At 39.4% G+C, this 20,206-nt stretch overlaps 1 protein-coding gene across 4 annotated transcripts in view; it reads right to left on the minus strand.

Moving 5' to 3' along the window:
* Positions 1–2,002, minus strand: part of LOC123498107 (mucin-5AC-like) — a 69,580-nt gene extending 67,578 nt beyond the window's left edge. For all 4 annotated transcript variants that reach the window (XR_006672645.1, XM_045245244.1, XM_045245245.1 and 1 more), the window contains exon 1: positions 1,789–2,002. Coding sequence is in view for 3 of the 4 variants with exons in the window: in XM_045245244.1 (XP_045101179.1) it covers positions 1,789–1,864 (76 nt within the window). In the remaining variant the exon portion in view is untranslated. The remainder of the gene's footprint in view (positions 1–1,788) is intronic.
* Between the last annotated feature and the right edge of the window lie 18,204 nt (positions 2,003–20,206).

Genomic DNA, 20,206 nt, shown 5'->3' on the forward strand with positions numbered 1-20,206 from the left:
GCAGCATTACCCCGAAGTTACACCCTGACAAACTGACAAAAGAGCGTGAGTGAGCCGCCCTGAGGACAATGCTCCCTCCTTCCAGTGTTGCCTTCCGCACCCCACAGCCGCCACCGCCACCACCACTACCGCCACTGACAACTCTCTGACCTCTTCCCTGTATTTCTTTAATATATTATCTTTTTTTTTTTTTTTACAACTGTACATGGAAGGGATACAATAACATGAAATAAAAAAAAAATGTGTTGTTTTCTTAAGTTAAAAAAAAAAATATAGGACTATGTTGTCTGTTTTTTCTTTTTGTGCTTATGATGTCATGCGGTCTTTTTTTTTTTTTTTCCTTGGGCGCAAATAGTGTGCTTTAAGACAGGAACTAATAAGAAAATCAGAAAAAAGTTAACATCGTAGCCAAATCTTATATCATGAACGCTACTATTTATTTAGCTTTTTTTTTTTATCATTATACATTAACATTTTTCCATGCTACTCTTGATATGCTTGTGAATGTTTCTAACTGGTATCCAGTGAGAGATGCAGGAAAAAATAGCATCGTATCCAAATACAAGTCATTAGCGCATTTCTTTTTCTTTTTCCTCATGTATCCAATGAAAATACAACTGGTCAGAACGTTCGTGCAATCTTAATCAAGAATGCCAAATCACGCGCTGTGCTGTGATTTTAACGCTGTGAGTAGCAGCGAGAGGAGGAAGTGTTTAGAGGTGACTGGTTGCTCCCTCCCCGTCTCTTGCTCCCATCCCTCTGCCTCCTGTCCCCACCACCACCACCAACACCACTACCACCACTCTGAGCTCTGAGCTCTCGACAGGCTTCCCTCCCATCACTTCCCTAAACTGTAGTTCCCTCACGCTGATCACTCCTGTCTCCCACACTGCAGCCTCGCCCTCAATTCTCATGACACATTAAATTCTTTACCAGTCTTTCTCACAACCATGAAAAACCATCTCACGGTAAACTAACTCCATTTCCACAGTGGCAGTAATACATACATATAACGATCGTTTAGTTCCGTCACAACACACACACACACACACACACACACACACACACAGTCACCTAATTAGCATAAGTGTGTTACTGCATCAATATTCAACATAAACAGTCTTCACTAAGTATGTGCAGTACAAGAAAAAAATCCACAATAGCATTTACGCAGAATGGCATGGAAGTATTTGTAAACAGAGTAGAAATGTGTGTGTGTGTGTGTGTGTGTTTCACTGTTTGATCTGCTGCAGTCTCTGACGAGACAGCCAGACGTTACCCTACGGAACGAGCTCAGAGCTCATTATTTCCGATCTTCGGATAGGCCTGAGACCAGGCACACACCACACACCGGGACAACAAGGTCACAACTCCTCGATTTACATCCCGAACCTACTCACTGCTAGGTGAACAGGGGCTACACGTCAAAGGAGACACACCCTAATATCTTCACCCGGCCGGGGAATCGAACCCCGGTCCTCTGGCTTGTGAAGCCAGCGCTCTAACCACAGAGCTACCGGACGTGTGTGTGTGTGTGTGTGTGTTTTTTAAGATTTCTTTACAGAGAATAATGTAAATATTAATACCAAATAATACCTAGCAATAATACCAATACTTATGAAAAGTGCGCGGCAATATAAAAGAATAAACAAACCAAGCTAAAGAAAAAAAAAATGTGATTGTCTTAGATCAACAACACAACAGTGAATAATAGGTAAAAATACGTATATAACTTCTCTACGGGAAAGTTATTAACCCACACCACACAACACACAATAACAGTCTTACCTGCCAAAACTTGAGTCCTGAAGACCACCACCACCACCACACACATCACCCATAGTAACTTAGCTATAGTACTCATGGTCACCACACGCTCAGTCCTGGTGTATGCCCTGCACTCGCTCTCACTGCAGGTCTTAAGCACATTGTACACTTCACATACAAAGAGACACGGTATCAAGTCACGAGGCGCTCATTCCGTCTATCCTCACCTGGTCGACTCTCATAGGTAACTGAGCACTGAGCCGAGCGAGCAAACTTTCTCCTCCAAGACCCGTCACCTGGGCCACGCACTCGGCAGCGGCCACTCCACGCTCGAGCATCAGTGTTGCCAGATTCAGGGGGGTAGATTGAGACGAGTTATGCATTACTTCATAGTCGTTTCAATTTTTTTTTTTAATCATGCAAGTATACAGAATGCGATTTAGTGTTCAAGTTTTCAAAATACAAGTCAAAATCCGGTGAGATCTGTCCAATTTTGATAAACAGGATCCAAATTTGCTATTAGTTCTTTGAAATACTTATTAGAGATTAATACCTAAATTTTGACAGATTTGAAAGAGTTGCATACTACTTTGAACATCTTAAAAGCCACTTGCTTAATGAAAGGCATAAGATCAACTAGAACGAGTCCTACCTTTCGGTTATGCTCCTCTCTCTCTCTCTCTCTCTCTCTCTCTCTCTCTCTCTCTCTCTCTCTCTCTCTCTCTCTCTCTCTCCTTTTATATGACAAAATCGCAACACATAATATATATTATAACTACTAGCAAGATCAGAAAAGCAGTTAGCATGCAACATGCAACATTGCGGCGGTGAGAAGGATGGTAAAGACGTTCATTCAGAGGATGGGAGTTAATGAGACGAAAAACTTTAGATTCCACTCTATCTGAGAGAGTAATATGAGTGAAATCCCCTCTCCCATATATGTGGAGAATACTCCACACATAGGCAGATAAGACACCTGTGCAAAGTTAATAGCTGGGGGGAGGGGGCAAGAAAAACTGGCAGAGACGACTCAAAGCGCCTGATTTCATAAAAGATGTTTCAACTAGAGGAAAATTGTGAAGTTTTCAGTTTAGATTATAAGTAAAGAACAGACCGAGGAAATTCAGTGTAGAAGAGGGGGACAGTTGGGTGTCATTGAAGAAAAATGGATATAATCTAAACTGGAAATTTCACATCTTATCTCTTGCTAAAACAGCTTATATAAGTCAAGCGTTCTGAGGCGTTTCCGCCAGTTTTTCTCACCCACCCAAACTACTAACTCTGTACAAAGGGCTTATCCACCCATGTATGGAGTACTTTTCGCATGTATGGGAAAGTTTCAATCACACAGTTTTATTAGATAGGATGGAATCAAAAGCTTTCTGTCTTATCAACTCCTCTCATCTGACTGACTGTCTTTAGCCTCTTTCTCACTGCCGGAATGCTGCATCTCTTGATGTCTTTCATCGCTATTTTCATGCTAACTGCTCTTCTGATCTTGCTAACTGCATGGCTCCCCTCCTCCTGCGCACTCGCTGCACAAGATTTTCTTCTTCCTCTCATCCCTATTCCGTCTCTAATGCAAGAATCAATCAGCACTAAATCATTCATACCTTTCTCTAGTAAACTCTGCAACTCCCTACCTGATTCTTTATTTCTAACTTCCTATAATTTGACTTCACTTCAGAGGGAGGTTTAAAAACATTTATCTCTTTTCTTTTGGCTAATGCTCTCGGAGCTGCAAGAGAACTGGCAACTAAGTGGGCTTTACATTTTTCGTTTTATGTTTCCCTTGGTCAGCTTTCCCTCTTTCATAAAAAAAAAAAAAAAATAGTCAGCAAGTTTCACTAAAAATATTTGGCTAGCATATGGTATTAGTTCAATAGGGAATGCCTTAACAAGGTTACGGCATATTTCAGTTTTTTTTTTTTTATGTAACAACCATTAAGAGGAAGGTTTCAAGACATTTATCCCTGTCCTTTGGCTAACTCTTTAAGCTCTGTAAGGGGACTGGCGACTGAGTGACCCTTTTTAGAATCTTTATTGCCATTGGCTAGTCTTTCCCTTATATATATATATATATATATATATATATATATATATATATATATATATATATATATATATATATATATATATAAAATGTTTTCGCCCATATCTAGCTTGAAACATTGTGTTTTCTGGATAATTTCAGGCATGCAGTGTGTATGTGTGTGTGTGTGTGTGTGTGTGTGTGTGTGTGTGTGTGTGTGTAATTCACCTCGGTCGTCTGCTGGTCACCCAGCCAGTCTTTCCCATTACGGAGCTAGCTCAGAGCTCATAGACCGATCTTCGGGTAGGACTGAGACCACAACACACTCCACACACCGGGAAAGCTATTGCCACAACCCCTCGAGTTACATCCCGTACCTATTTACTGCTAGGTGAACAGGGGCCACACATCAAGAGCTTGCCCATTTGCCTCGCCGCTCCGGGACTCGAACCCGGCCCTCTCGATTATGAGTCGAGCGTGTTGTGTGTGTGTGTGTGTGTGTTTCACTGATTGATCTGCTGCAGTCTCTGACGAGACAGCCAGACGTTACGCTACAGAGCGAGCTCAGAGCTCATTATTTCCGATCTTCGGATAGGCCTGAGACCAGGCACACACCACACACCGGGACAACAAGGTCACAACTCCTCGATTTACATCCCGTACCTACTCACTGCTAGATGAACAGGGGCTACACGTGAAAGGAGACACACCCAAATATCTCCACCCGGCCGGGGAATCGATCCCTGGTGTGTGTGTGTGTGTGTGTGTTATACTGTTGTAATGGCTCTCTTCACCCGTATTTTTTCAGGCATATATTGTAATTTAAATAATGACATGAATGTAAATGCAAAATAATATGAAACCTCGCTTTCTACTTTCTTCCTCTATAATGTAGATCCATTAGTAATATGCCCAATTAACTAATCATGTACCATTCAAATAATTACGTAGTAGTATAAGTAAAGGACAAACTCTGGAACATCCTGCTTACATCTTCCTATGACCTGAACTAATTTAAGAAAGAAGTGTCAAGACATTTATCCCATTCTTTTTGGCTAACTCTCTCGACCCTGTTCGAGAACTGGCATTTCAGTGGACCTTTCTTTTCAATGGTTTTTGTTGCCCTTGGCCAGATTTGACTTCTTACATAAAAAAAAAAAAAAAAAACATATCGCTGGATTAGATTTTGCAACAAAGGATGAGGATGGAATCTGCCATCCACCCCTTGGACACAGAATGAAGGCCAGTGTGACACTACAATGAATAATATTGATAGATAAATATTGTAAATAAAAAAAATATAGACGAATCCTGAGAGAATCACAACCAGGAGTGAAAGACTGAATTAAGATACACACAGTCCTCAAGTCATATTTCTTTCTTTCTATCTTTCTTTCCTTCCTTCCACTCATTATTTCTTTTCTTTCCTTTCTTTTTCTTCCTTTAATCTATTCATTCATTCATTTCTTTCTTTTCTGCCCATTTTTTTAATTTATTTCATATATTAATTTTTTCTTTCTTCCTTTTCTATTATCATTTAGCATTTGTATTACTATTACAAATTTTTCAACATATCTCTAATGAATTCTACAAAAGTAACTCTAAAACACTATCTTACTCTCTTTCTCTCTCATTTTGATTTGGCATTACGAGTATATTTCTCCCAGGCACTCTTTCGCTCTCCTCTTCTCTCACCAGCTGATCATGGTGCACGTATTTTTGTTATTGCTCGGGCTCGCACATAAACTGGAACGGTAAAAAAAGAAATATATAAAAAAAGGCACACTTAAGAATCCCGTGTAACTTAGACTAATGCTTTTTGAGTGTAGAAATATACTGTTAATCTGAACAAGAGAGCCTTGGAAATCTGTGACAGAAATATTTCAGAAAGAGGATGAAATAAAGTAGACCAGACCCAGTGCCTGCCTTGTCCCCCTACTCAGCATCACACACACACACACACACACACACACACACACACACACACACACACACACACACATATGCCTGAAAAGACCTGGAAAAACACTGTATTTTATGCTACAGATATGGGTAAAGAGAGCCATTACAACAGTATAATACACACACACACACACACACACACACACACACACACACACACACACACACACACACACACACACACACACACACACACACACACTGCATGCCTGAAATTATCCAGAAAACACAATGTTTCATTCTAAAAAGGGTCACTCAGTCGCCAGTCCCCTTACAGAGCTTAAAGAGTTAGCCAAAGGACAGGGATAAATGTCTTGAAACCTCCCTCTTAAATGAAGTCAAGTCATAGGAAGTTGGAGATACAGACACAGGCAGGGAGCTCCAGAGTTTATCAGAGAAAGGTATGAATGATTGAGAGTGCTGGTTAACTCTTGCATTAGAAAGTTGGACAGAATAGGTATGAGAGGAAGAAGAAGGTCTTGTGCAGGGAGTCCACAGGAGGATGGGAGGGATGCAGTTAGCAAGATTAGAAGAGCAGTTAGCATGAAAATACAAAATACTGGTAGAAGATAGCAAGAGATGCAACATTTTGGTGGTAAGAAAGAAGCTGAAGACAGTCAGTCAGAGAAGGTGTGTTAATGAGACGAAAAGCTCTTCATTCCACCTTACCAAATGGAACTGTGTGAGTACAATACCCCATGCATGCGAAGAGTACTCCACTCCATAGATGGGCGGATGAGGCCTTTGTACAGAGCAGTTGGGAAGGTGAGAAAAACTGGTGGAGACGCCTAACACTAACTTCACAGGAGCTGTTTTAGCAAGAGATGAGATGTGAAGTTTCCAGTTTAGATCACGAGTAAAGGACAGGCTGAGGATAATCAGTGTACAAGAGGGGGACAGCTGAGTGCCATTAAAGAAGAGGGGATAGTTGTCTGGAAAGTTGTGTCGAGTTGATAGATGGAGGAATTGAACCTTTGAGGCATTGAACACTACTACTCTTAAGGCGGTGTCACACTAGCACTTTTTCCGTCGATTAATGCGATTCCCGTCTAGTTTTCAATGTTCTGCATGAACTTATCGCATGAATTTGTCAGACGATGAGGATCGTTCCCGTCTAAAACTTTTCCGCCTTTGTTTACATACCAAGACCAAGACCACAAGACTTGCCGCGTCTCCTCAATCTGCTTCTACGTGCATTGGTTCTACCACTAACCATAAACGCATTCATGCATGCTTTTTGGCTTGTTTAGCTCGTCTAAGTTTCGTAATACACAGTATTTCGTTCAGAGCAGCGTATCTTTGCCGCGGCGTGGCCTCCATGCTTGTTTACATTGTCGGTCTGTGTTGGCGGGAAGTGACGACGAAACACCGTTTGTGTATGACAAGCCGCAGCCAAAATATTGTCGATTTTCTGAAAAACGACGGAAAAAGTGCTAGTGTGACACCGCCTTTACTCTGCTCCAATCAGAAATTTTAGAAAGAGCTGAAATCAGGCGTTCTGTGGCGTCCCTGCGTGATCTGTTGACTCCCAGAAGGATTGGTCGTCTCTGAAAAGATGTGGATAGGTGTAGGATGGTATCATCAGCGTAGGAGTGGATAGGGCAAGAAATTTGGTTAAGATCATTAATGAATAATAGGAAGAGAGTGGGTGACAGGACAGAACCTTGAGCAACATCACTGTTAATAGATTCAGGAGAAGAACAGAGGCCGTTTATCACACCAGCAGCAATAGAACAGTCGGAGAGAGATAAAGTTGCAGAGAGAAGGATAGAAACCGTAAGAGGGTAGTTTTGAGATCAAAGCTTTGTGCCAGATTTTATCAAATGCTTTCACTATGTCTGAAGCAAAAGCAAAAGTTTCACCGAAATCTCTAAAAGAGACTCAGTAAGGAAAGCCATATCACCACTAGAGTGGCCATGACGAATGCCATTCTGATGATCAGATAGAAGATTGTGAAGTGACAGATGTTTAAGAATCTTCCTGTTCATGATTGATTAAAAAACTTTAGACAAGCAAGAGATTAAAGTATAGGGCTGTAGTTAAAGGGGTTAGAATGGTCACCCTTTTTATGTCGAGGTTGAATGTAAGGAAACTTCCAGCAAGAAGGCAAGGTAGAAGTCGATAGAAAGAGTTGGAAGAGTTTGGCCAGGCAAGGTGCAAGCACAGAAGCACAGTTTATGATAACGATAGGAGGGACCCCATCAGGTCCATATGCCTTCCGAGGGTTTAGGCCAGCGAGGGCATGGAAAACATCATTAGGAAGAATTTTGATTTAAAACATGAAATAGTGATGGAGGAGGAGATGAAAGGACAACTCCAGAATCATCCAAGGTAGAATTATTAGCAAAGGTTTGAGAGAAGAGTTCAGCTTTAGAGACAGATGAGATAGCAGTGGTGCCATCAGGATGAAATAAAGGAGGAAAAGATGAAAAAGTAAAGTTACTGCCGATGGTTTTGGCCAAATGCTAGAAGTCTCGACATGGAAAAAGTAATCATTCCAGGGAAGATCAGCAGAAAAGATAGCACAAATAAATTTAATTAGAGAGTGACTTTTATGTCGAAGCCAGATGGTGAAAAACTCGGAAGATATAATAGCGTGGGCACGAGAGTAAGTCAAGTCGTTGCGCACATAGACGCAACATCCAGCTTTGAAATAAAAATGAAAACAGAGAAAGTAGGAGGGAACAGAAAAGGAGCTACAGTCAGTTGCTTCAGACAGCTGTGTTTCGTTGAAGAAAAGAAGATGAGGTTTAGTAAAAAAGAGGTGGTGTTTTACAGATAGAAAATTAGGTCTAAGACCGTGAATGCTTTAAAAGTTAATAAAGAAAAGTTGAAGGCGTGTGTCAAGACATTTATGATCGATACCAAGAGAGCAGTCTGACCTGGGGATATTTATGGTTCTCTCTCTCTCTCTCTCTCTCTCTCTCTCTCTCTCTCTCTCTCTCTCTCTCTCTCTCTCTCTCTCTCTCTCTCTCTCTCTCTCTCTCTCTCTCTCTCTCTCTCTCTCTCTCTCTCTCTCTCTCTCTCTCTCTCTCTCTCTCTCTCTCTCTCTATATATCTATATATATATATATATATATATATATATATATATATATATATATATATAAAAAAGAATGGAATATCTCGAAAGACTTAACATCAACCAGCGAAACATCGCAAAACTGCTAGAAATAACAAAATACAAGCTAAACAACACTGTCACCGCTGTAGACTTCAACAGAACATGTATACTGAATGGCTTTCTCCCAATATATATATATATATATATATATATATATATATATATATATATATATATATATATATATATATATATATATATATATATATATATATATATATATATATATATATATATATATATATATATATATATATATATATATATATATATATATATATATATATATATATATATATATATATATATATATATATATATATATATATATATATATATATATATATATATATATAGAGAGAGAGAGAGAGAGAGAGAGAGAGAGAGAGAGAGAGAGAGAGAGAGAGAGAGAGAGAGAGAGAGAGAGAGAGAGAGAGAGAGAGAGAGAGAGAGAGAGAGAGAGAGAGAGAGAGAGAGAGAGAGAGAGAGAGAGAGAGAGAGAGAGAGAGAGAGAGAGAGAGAGAGAGAGAGAGAGAGAGAGAGAGAGAGAGAGAGAGAGAGAGAGAGAAACAAGCAAGAGATTAAAGCTATAGGGTGGTAGTTTGAGAGATTATAACGGTCACCCTTTTTAAGAACAGGCTGAATGTAGGCCAAGATGCAGGAAGAAGAAAAGATAGGAGTCGATAGACATAGTTGAAAGACTTTGGCCAAGCAAGGTGCAAGCTCAATGGGAAGGACCCCATCAGGTCCATAAGCCTCCCGAGGGTTTAGGCCAGCGAGGGCATGGAAAACATCATTACGAAGAACTTTGATTGAAGGCATGAAATAGTCAGAGGGAGGAGGAGAGGGACGGACAAGCCCAGAATTGTTCGCAAAGATTTGAGAGAAGAGTTCAGCTTTAGAGACAGATGAGATGGCAGTGGTGCCATCAGGATGAAATAAAGGAAGGAAAGATGAAAAAAGTAAAGTTATTGGAGATGTTTTGGCCAGATGCCAGAAGTCTCGAGGGGAGTTGAAATTTGAAAGTTTTTGACATTTTCTATTTATGAAGGAGTGTTTGGCAGGTTGAAAAACAGACTTGCCATGAATCCGGGCAGAAATATAAAGTGCATGAGATTCAGGTGATGGAAGGCTCAAGTACCTTTTGTGAGCAACCTCTTTACCAGGTATAGCACGAGAACATGTTGTGTTAAACAAGGTTTAGAAGATTTAGGTTTAGAAAAAGAATAAGGAATGTGCGCCTCCATGCCCGACTATATCACCTGTCATGCATTCACCACACAGAGCATTCGCAGTCTTAGATCTAATTTTCAGTCTGTACAACACCATCTCTCCTTTACTAAACTTTGTCTTCTTTTCCTCACCGAAACACAGCTGTCTGAGGCAACTGAGAGTAGCTGTTTATGTTGTTAGCCTCTCTCCTATGTTGGGCTCGTCCGATCACAATCTCATTCCTGTATCTTATCCTATTTTTCCAATCCCTCCTCAAGATTCCCAAAGCGGAGGTGCCTCTGGCGTTTTGCTTCTGCCGGTTGGCAGAATATATATATATATATATATATATATATATATATATATATATATATATATATATATATATATATATATATATATATATTCCTATACATAAAGGAGAAATAAACTGTATATCACGTGAAAGATGGCCTGAAGGTTGATTTTTCTCGGTCTACTATTACTCGGTCTCAATTACAATAATTACATATTTGCATGTTCTCTCTCTCTCTCTCTCTCTCTCTCTGCCACCGTCACGGCTCGATAAGGTCCTCCCACTGGCTTCACGTGGATGCATGAGAACATAGCGAGATGCCGTCTTCTGCCATTGTGTATTCAAACTCCTTGGACGCCAATAGGGCTCGTAGACGCAGACATTTCATCTCTCGCCGAGGACATAACAAGCCGACTCTTTGAACAACAGATCACAATATATAATGATAAATGAATAATAAGCAATGTATTCGTTAAGTCACTTGAACAATCTATATCTGTAAAGGTGACTATGGGAGCCAATTATAATTCGTAACTGTCACTAACTCCCAAAAGGAGATAAGCTGACTGAGGTGACGGTCTTCCTATTTGGCTATTTCCTCAGTCTCCACTACCGTTGCTGAAGGCGTTCGGATGTGGCCAGGATGAATTAAGTCACTGAATCATGTTAACGTACTCGTATACACTTACATATGAGCAATGCAGAATTACAAGGGGAGAACAAGGAGTCACTCTTGAATAATTAGAGCTAAAATTTTACGACAGCGACAACCAAATTTTGCAAGTAGGCTATTTTAACATTTAGGACAAGTTATTGCAAACAGGCTCAAACGTAATACTGTATGTGGAGTTTTGGGGAGCTGACTGAATGACCAGTGAGAAAACACAGGCAGGGACCACGTGTGGGATCAGTTATTCGTTTTGCTTGTTTTTCTTTCTTTCTTTTGTTCCTGTGTGTGTGTGTGTGTGTGTGTGTGTGTGTGTGTGTGTGTGTGTGTGTGTGTGTGTGTGTGTGTGTGTGTGTGTATTTACCTAGTTGTATTTACCTAGTTGTAGTTTTACAGGGCCTGGGCTTTATGCTCGTGTGGTCCCGTCTCCATATCTACACTTATCCAATTTTTCTGTAAAACTATGTACACTCTTTGCTGACACCACTTCCTCACTCAAACTGTTCCAAGTCTCAACACATCTTTGCGGGAAACTAAATTTTTTAACATCTCTCAGACATCGTCCCTTCCTTAGTTTCTTACTATGCGATCTTGTGCTTCTAAAGTCATATTCTTCTCTCAGGATCAGTTTCTCATTATCCACTTCATCCATTCCGTTAATCAATTTATAAACTTGTATCAGATCCCTCTCTCTTCTCTGCTCCAAGGTTGGTAGATCCATTGCCTTTAGTCTCTCCTCATATGCCATCCCTTTAAATTCTGGAACCATTCTTGTAGCCATTTTTGTAGTCTCTCTAATTTTCTTATGTGTTTCTTTTTATGGGGAGTCCACACAACTCCTGCATATTCCAATCTAGGTCTTATTTTAGTACTTATCAATTTCTTCATCATTTCCTTGTCCATATAGTGAAATGCTACTCCAATATTCCTTAGCAAATTATACGTCTCTCTGAAAATTCTATCAATATGGCTAACCGGTTGATTATTTTCTTCCATTGTCACTCCCAAGTCCTTTTCCTTTTTTACTTTTCTAGTTCTACTCCATCTCCCATCTTATAGATTCCCACTGGTCGTCTTTCACTTTTTCCCATTTCCATGACATGGCTTTTGTCCACATTGAATTCCATCTCCCATTTTTTGCTCCATTTCCAGATCTTGTTTAAGTCTTCCTGTAGTATTTCACAATCCTCTTTTTGTTTAATGACTCTGCACAGTTTCGCATCGTCCGCAAACAGATTTATGTAGCTGTTCACTCCTCTGGCATGTCATTTATATATACGAGAAAAGTATTGGTGCCAATACTGACCCCTGTGGCACTCCGCTGTCTACTGTTCTCCACTTGGACTTCATATCTTTAACTATCGTCCTTATTTCTCTCCCCCTTAAGTAATTCTTCATCCATCTCAATGTGCTTCCTTTTAAGCCACCCTTCTCCTCTAACTTCCATAGTAATCTTTCATGTGGCACTTTATCAAAAGCCTTTTTTAGATCTAAATAAATACAGTCAACCCATCCTCTCTCTCTTGTACTTTATCAACTATTCTAGAGTAGAAACTCAATAAATTTGTCACACATGACCGACCTTTTCTAAAACCAAATTGGCTATTTGATAATATTTTGTTGTCTTCAAGAAACTCGATCCATTGCTTCTTTATTACTTTTTCACACATCTTGCATATTACACTAGTTAGTGATACCGGTCTGTAATTTAAAGGTTCTTCCTTCCTTCCGCTCTTATATATGGGAACCACCTCAGCTCTTTTCCACTCCACTGGCACTGTTCCATTTTCTATTGAGCATTTTATGATGTTGTATATTGGACTTGCTAGTTCTTCCCTACATTCTTTCAGTATTCTGCCTGAGACTTCATCCGGTCCCATTGCCTTTTCCTCATCCAATTCCGTCATCAACTTTTTATTTCAAGCTTGGTTACTTTAATCTCTTTCATATAGACAGTCTCTCTATTACCCTGTGGTCTTTCAAATTTGGATTCCTTAGTAAAGACCTCATGAAATTTACTATTTAACAGTTCTGCCATACTTTTGGGTCTTCCACCATTCCGTTTCTCCTTTTAACCTTTCTATTGTTTCTTTTTGTCTTATTTTTCCATTTATGAATCTGTAGAACAATTTTGGTTGTTCCTTACATTTTTCGACAATGTCCTTTTCATAGTTCTTTCTTCTTCCTTTCTCACCTTAGCATATTCATTTCTTGCTGTTTTGAAGTTTTCCTTATTTTCTGGATTTCTGTTTCTTCTCCACCTTTTCCATGCTCCATCTCGTTTCTCCTTTGCCCTAGCACATCTTGCATTAAACCAATCTTTCTTTCCTTCTTCTTTAGGTCTATATTTCGGACATATTCCTGACCCCAGTTTTGTATATTTCCAAAAATAAGTTATATTTCTCTTGAACCGTTAATGAGTTTTCCATCTCCTCCCAGTTTACGTTTTAAAATAGTTCTTGAGATTCTCAATATCAGCCTTTCTGTAATTTAATCGGTCTCCTTTGTATGATTCATCTCTATCTTCCTTTCCTTCTTCTATATCCATCTCTAATATTACATGGTCACTCTTTCCCAATGGGCACTTGTATCTTATATCATCGTTAATTGGTATATCCCTTGTAAAAACTAGGTCTAATCTTGCTGGCTCATCGTTTCCTCTGAATCTTGTGTTTTCCTTTACTCTTTGGACCATCAAATTATCTATCATTAGGTTCAGGAATCTATCTCCCAGGCATCTTCCCCCATACCACTTTCATAATTTTCCCAGTCTACCTCCTTACAGTTGAAATCTCCTACCAATATCACTTTTCTCCTTTCCTTAATGATTCTTGTAAGACTCCTTATTGTGTCATCTATCATGTCTCTATATTCTTGGTTAGTCCATGAGTTTGTTTTTGGTGGCACATATGTTCCAATGATTGTTAACTCCTTTTTGTTAATATGCATCTTAACATACAGTATTTCTGATTTTCCTTCCCAAACTCCACTTGATTTACCACTATCTCCTTCCTTAACATCATCATGACTCCTCCTCCTCCTTTACCCACTCTGTCTCTCCTCCATATATTATACCTTTTATCTATGTCTATTTTATTGCCTCATTTAACTTTGTTTCCACCAGGCATACAATATCTGGTTCTTCTTTCTTTATGTAATCTCTTAATTCTAATTTACTAGATAAAATCCCATCTATGTTTGTATACATCATTTTAATCTCTTGTTCTTATCATTTTTAGTTAAACTTGCTCCATTCTTTTCTCTTCTTTCTCTTTTATATACCATTTCCTTATCCTGTCTCCTATAATTCTCCAAAAATGCCTTCTTCTCCTCCTCTGTTTTTTTTTTTTCTAGCTGTATTTACCAGTTTGTGTTTTTCCTTTCCTCTCTCGTATCTACTTATTCTTCTTTATATATATGCACACTCTTTGCTGACACCACTTCTTCACTCAAACTGTTCCAAGTCTCAACACATCTTTGCGGGAAACTATATTCTTTAACATCTCTCAGACATCTTCCCTTCCTCAGTTTCTTACTATGCGATCTTGTGCTTCTAATGTCATATTCTTCTCTCAGGATTAGTTTCTCATTATCCACTTCATCCATTCCGTTTATCAATTTGTAAACTTGTATCAGATCCCCTCTCTCTCTCTCTCTCTTCTCTGTTCCACGGTTGGTAGATCCATAGCTTTTAGTCTCTCCTTTAGTCTCTCCTCATATGTCATCCCTTTGACTTCTGTGTGTGTGTGTGTTTTTTTGTTGTTTGTGTTTTTTTGTGTGTGTGTCATTTACCTAGTTGTATATTACAGTGTTCGATCAGGGCACATACAGTGACCTGCCTCCACATCTACATCTCTCCAACTTTTCCTTAAATTTATGCACACTTTCTGCTGTTACAATCTCATCACTTAATTCATTCCAGATGACCACTGTCCCATATGGAAAACTTAACTTCTTAATGTTCCTCATACAATGACTTTTTTTTATGATCTTGGAAAGTCCTCTTGTTCGTCTATCTCCATCTTCCGTCAGTGATATCAGGTCTCCTCTATCTATCTTTTCCATACACTTTATTAACTTATACATCGTTATTAGGTTCCCTCTTTCCCATCTATTCTTCAAGGTTGGTAATTCCATTTCCTTCAGCCTTTCTTCATAGGGAATATCTCTTATTTCTGGGATCATCTTTATAGCAGTCCTTTGGATTCTTTCTAGTTTCTTGATGTCTTCCTGTCTGTATGGTGTGTGTGTGTGTGTGTGTGTGTGTGTGTGTGTGTGTGTGTGTGTGTGTGTGTGTGTTATTCACCAAGGTCGTCTGCTGGTCACCAAGCCAGTCTTTCCCTTACGGAAAGAGCTCAGAGATCGTAGTGACCTATCATCAGGTAGGACTGAGACCACACCACACTCCACACATCGGGAAAGCGAAGACACAACCCCTCGAGTTACATCCCGTACCCATTTACTGCTAAGTGAACAGGGGCTACACATTAAGAGACTTGTCCATTTGCCTCGCCGCTTTCCGGGACTCGAACCCGGACCCTCTCGATTGTGAGTCGAGCGTACTAACCACTACACTACGTGGTGTGTATTTACCTATTTACCTATTTGTAGTTTTACAGGGCCTGGGCTTTACGTTCGTGTGGTCCCGTCTCCATATCTACAGTTATCCATTTTTTTCTTTAAAGCTATGCACACTCTTTGCTGACACCACTTCCTCACTCAAACTGTTCCAAGTTTCAACACATCTTTGCGGGAAACTATATTTTTTAACATCTCTCAGACATCTTAAATCCTCAGTTTTTTACTATGCGATCTTGTGCTTCGAATGTCATATTCTTCTCTCAGGATCAGTTTCTCATTATCCACTTGATCCATTCCGTTAATCAATTTATAAACTTGTATCAGATCCCTCTCTCCTTCTGTTCCAGGGTTGGTAGATCCATAGCCTTTAGTCTCTCCTCATATGTCATCCCTTTAAATTCTGGAACCATTCTTGTAGCCATTTTTTGTAGTCTCTCCAACTTCCTTATGTGTTTCTTTTTATGGGGGGTCCACACAACTCCTGCATATTGCAATCTGGGTCTTATTATAGTACTTATCAATTTCTTCATCATTTCTTTGTCCATGTAGTGAAATACTAATCCAATATTCCTTAACAAATTATATGTCTCTCTGAAAATCCTATCAATATGGCTTACCGGTTGATTGTTTTCTTCCATCGTCACTCCTAAGTCCTTTTCCTTTTTGACTTTCTCTAATTCTACTCCATCTCCCATCTTATAGATTCCCACTGATTGTATTTCACTCTTTCCCATTTCCATGACATGGCTTTTGTCCACATTGAATTCCATCTCCTACTTTTTACTCCATTTCCAGATCATATTTAGGTCTTCCTGCAGTATTTCACAATCCTCTATTTGCTTTATAACTCTGCACAGTTTCGCATCTTTCGCAAACAGATTTATGTAGCTGTTCACTCCTTCTGGCATGTTTATATATATATATATATATATATATATATATATATATATATATATATATATATATATATATATATATATAAGTATTGGCGCCAATAATGACCCCTGTGGCTCTCTACAGCTCTCCACTTGGACTTCATATCTTGAACTACCGTCCTGATTTCTCTCTTCCTCAAATAATATTCCATCCATCTCAATGTGCTTCCTTTTAAGCCACCCTTCTTCTCTAACTTCCACAGTAATCTTGCATGTGGCAATTTATCAAACGCCTTTTTTTTTAATCCAAATTAATACAGTCAATCCATCCCTCTTTCTCTTGTACTCTATCAACTATTCTAGAGTAGAAACTCAGTAAATTTGTTACACACACGACCGACCTTTTCTAAAACCAAATTGGCTATTTGATAATAATTTGTTGTCTTCAAGAAACTCGATCTATTGTTTCTTTTTAACTCTTTCACACATCTTAAATATTACACTAGTTAGTGATACCGGTCTGTAATTTAAAGGTTCTTCCTTCCTTCCTTTTTTATATATGGGAACCACCTTAGCTATTTTCCATTCTACTGGTACTGTTCCATTTTCTATTGAGCATTTTATGATGTTGTATATAGGACTTGCTAGTTCTTCCCTATATTCTTTTAATATTCTGCCTGAGACTTCATCCGGTCACATTGCCTTCTCTTCATCTAATTCCGTCATCAACTCTTTTATTTCAAGTTTGGTTACTTTAACCTCTTTCATATAGGCAGTCTCTTTATTACCCTGTGGCCTTTCAAATTTGGATTTCTTAGTAAAGACCTCCTAAAATTTACTATTTAACAGTTTTGCCATACTTTTTTGGGTTTTTCACCGTCCCGTTTTCTGCTTTTAAACTTACTATTGTTTCTTTTTGCCTTATTTTTCCATTTATGAATCTGTAGAACAATTTCTGTTGCTCCTAACATTTTTCGACAATGTCCTTTTCATAGTTCCTTTCCTCTTCCTTCCTCACCTTAACATATTCATTTCTCGATGCTTTGAAGTTTTCCTTATTTTCTGGATTTCTATTTCTCCTCCACCTTTTCCATGCTCCATCTCTTTTCTCCTTTGCCCTAGCACACCTTGCGTTAAACCAATCTTTCTTTCCTTCTTCTTTAGGTCTATATTTTGGGACATATTCCCTGACTCCTGTTTTGTATATTTCCAAAATTACTTTATATTTGTCTTGCACCGTCTCTGAGTTTTCCATCTCCTCCCAGTTAACGTTTTTAAAATAGTTATTGAGGTTCTCAATATCAGCCTTTCTGTAGTTTAATCGGTCTCCTTTGTATGATTCGTCTTTATCTTCCTTTCCCTCTTCTATATCCATTTCTAATATTATATGGTCACTCTTTCCCAATGGGCACTTATATCATCGTTCATTTGTATACCCCTTGTAAAAACCAGGTCCAATCTCGCTGGCTCGTCGTTTCCTCTGAATCTTGTGTTTTCCTTTACTCTTGTGTGTGTGTGTGTGTGTGTGTGTGTGTGTGTGTTTCACTGTTTGATCTGCTGCAGTCTCTGACGAGACAACCAGACGTTACCCTACGGAACGAGCTCAGAGCTCATTATTTCCGATCTTCGGATAGGCCTGAGACCAGGCACACACCACACACCGGGACAACAAGGTCACAACTCCTCGATTTACATCTCGTATCTACTCACTGCTAGGTGAACAGGGGCTACACGTGAAAGGAGACACACCCAAATATCTCCACCCGGCCGGGGAATCGAACCCCGGTCCTCTGGCTTGTGAAACCAGCGCTCTAACCACTGAGCTACCGGGCGTGAGTGTGTGTGTGTGTGTGTGTGTGTGTGTGTGCGTGTTCGAGAAAAAATATCATTACTTGTCACATAGGTAATAACACATGATATTTAACTAAATGATACTGGTATTACACAATTACAAAACATTGGTAAATGAACCACAAATTCAAAACTGGTACTTTCGCGCGCTCACGCACGCACGGACGCACGCACGTACGCAGGCACACACACACACACACACACACACACACACACACACACACACACACACACGCACGCACACACACACACACATAGTTTTAAAGAAAAGTTGGATAAGTGTAGATATGGAGACGGGACCACACGAGCATAAAGCCCAGGCCCTGTAAAACTAAAACTAGGTAAATACAACTAGGTAAATACACGCACACACACACACACACACACCACGATCTTTTTTTTTTTTTTTTTAGTCACTAGGGAACTATTTCATTTGTCTCCAACTTATCATGTGATATGAAGACCAAAAGTGACTGATTGTCTTTCTTATCAATCATCCAGTGTTCCTGCCTGCCAGTGTCTGTCTGGCTCGCCGGCTACTCCTACCGCGAACCAACAGTTAAGTGCTACCTGCGGGCCCTGTGACTTTCCCCAGGTGAGAGAGGCGCGGCCTTCTATCATACAGAAGACGAAAGAGCTTGAAAAGTGATTATGATCTTTCAACATCTACTGACGTAACAGGGGCATGTTTAAAGCATGCCACGGTCTGCGGATCCATTTCTCCAACATCTGCATCATTCTCTCCTTTAAGAACTCTTCCAATATTCTTAAATTTTTCCAGGTATTTGTTTGCAGCAACAACTTGTTTACCTTTTCACTTTTTTGACCCGTAACTGTAGTTAAAACAGCAATAATAGTCTCAAAACAGTTCAAAGCATCAATCAAAGGCATGTTTCTTTTTTCCAGTGCACTGATGGCCTCTGGAAGGTTTGCATAGTTTGCCGCGATGAATGCAAGATCATTGCGTAGCGCTTTATCCTGCAGTAGTTCCTTCAGAATATAGACTGCAGAAGAATCACTATCGTTTAAGCTTTTTATAATTTCTTCAAAATTGTCCAAATTAGAAGTGCAGTAAAGTGCAGCCGAAATCCACGTTCCCCATCTTGCTAAAATTGGCTGTGGCGGCATTGCAAGTTGAGGTGCAATTTCCTTGAATACATCACACCTTGATGGAGCATATTCTTGCCATTAAAAATTACTTTTTTTTTTTAGTAGTCCATCAACACCGGAATACAATCCACGTACATGCTCTGTAATTCAGTGAAGTCAATGTGCTAAACATGTTAGGTGTATCATTCCCGGAAAAGGAATCTTAAGCGCCCTTGCTGGCTTCTTCATGTAAGGTGCTGCATCTGTCAGAAATAGAAGAACATTCTCGTGTGAGATGCCCTCTAACCAAAGCAAAGTGAGAGATGTCGTAAACAGCTGTGCTATTGTTGAACTGTTAGTCTTTTCTAGTTCTTCTGAGGTAAACATGCAAATTTTTGGCATCTGAACAACTTACAGGTCAATATCACACTGGCTACCTTAACATCCGTCGTTTCATCTTTGGAAACCCATATTTTTTATCCTTCACTTCATCCTTAATCATCTGCATTGCCAAGACATAATTTGTGTCCACATCATTCTTCCTTTAACTATTCTCACTTGGGATGTGTTGATTTGTGTATTTTTCTAAGACTAACTTTAAAGACGTTCTCCAGCTTCCACATTGGAATACCAGCTTCAACAAAGGCTTTACACTACTCTTAATGAGAAGGTAGATTTACGGCAGGTGATATAATACACAAAATGTAGTCAGTATGCTCGTTTGGTGGTTTTCTGGTTCTTTCTTCTTAAC

The sequence above is a fragment of the Portunus trituberculatus genome, chromosome 47 (assembly GCF_017591435.1).
Source record: "Portunus trituberculatus isolate SZX2019 chromosome 47, ASM1759143v1, whole genome shotgun sequence".
Taxonomy (NCBI): Eukaryota; Metazoa; Arthropoda; class Malacostraca; order Decapoda; family Portunidae; genus Portunus; species Portunus trituberculatus.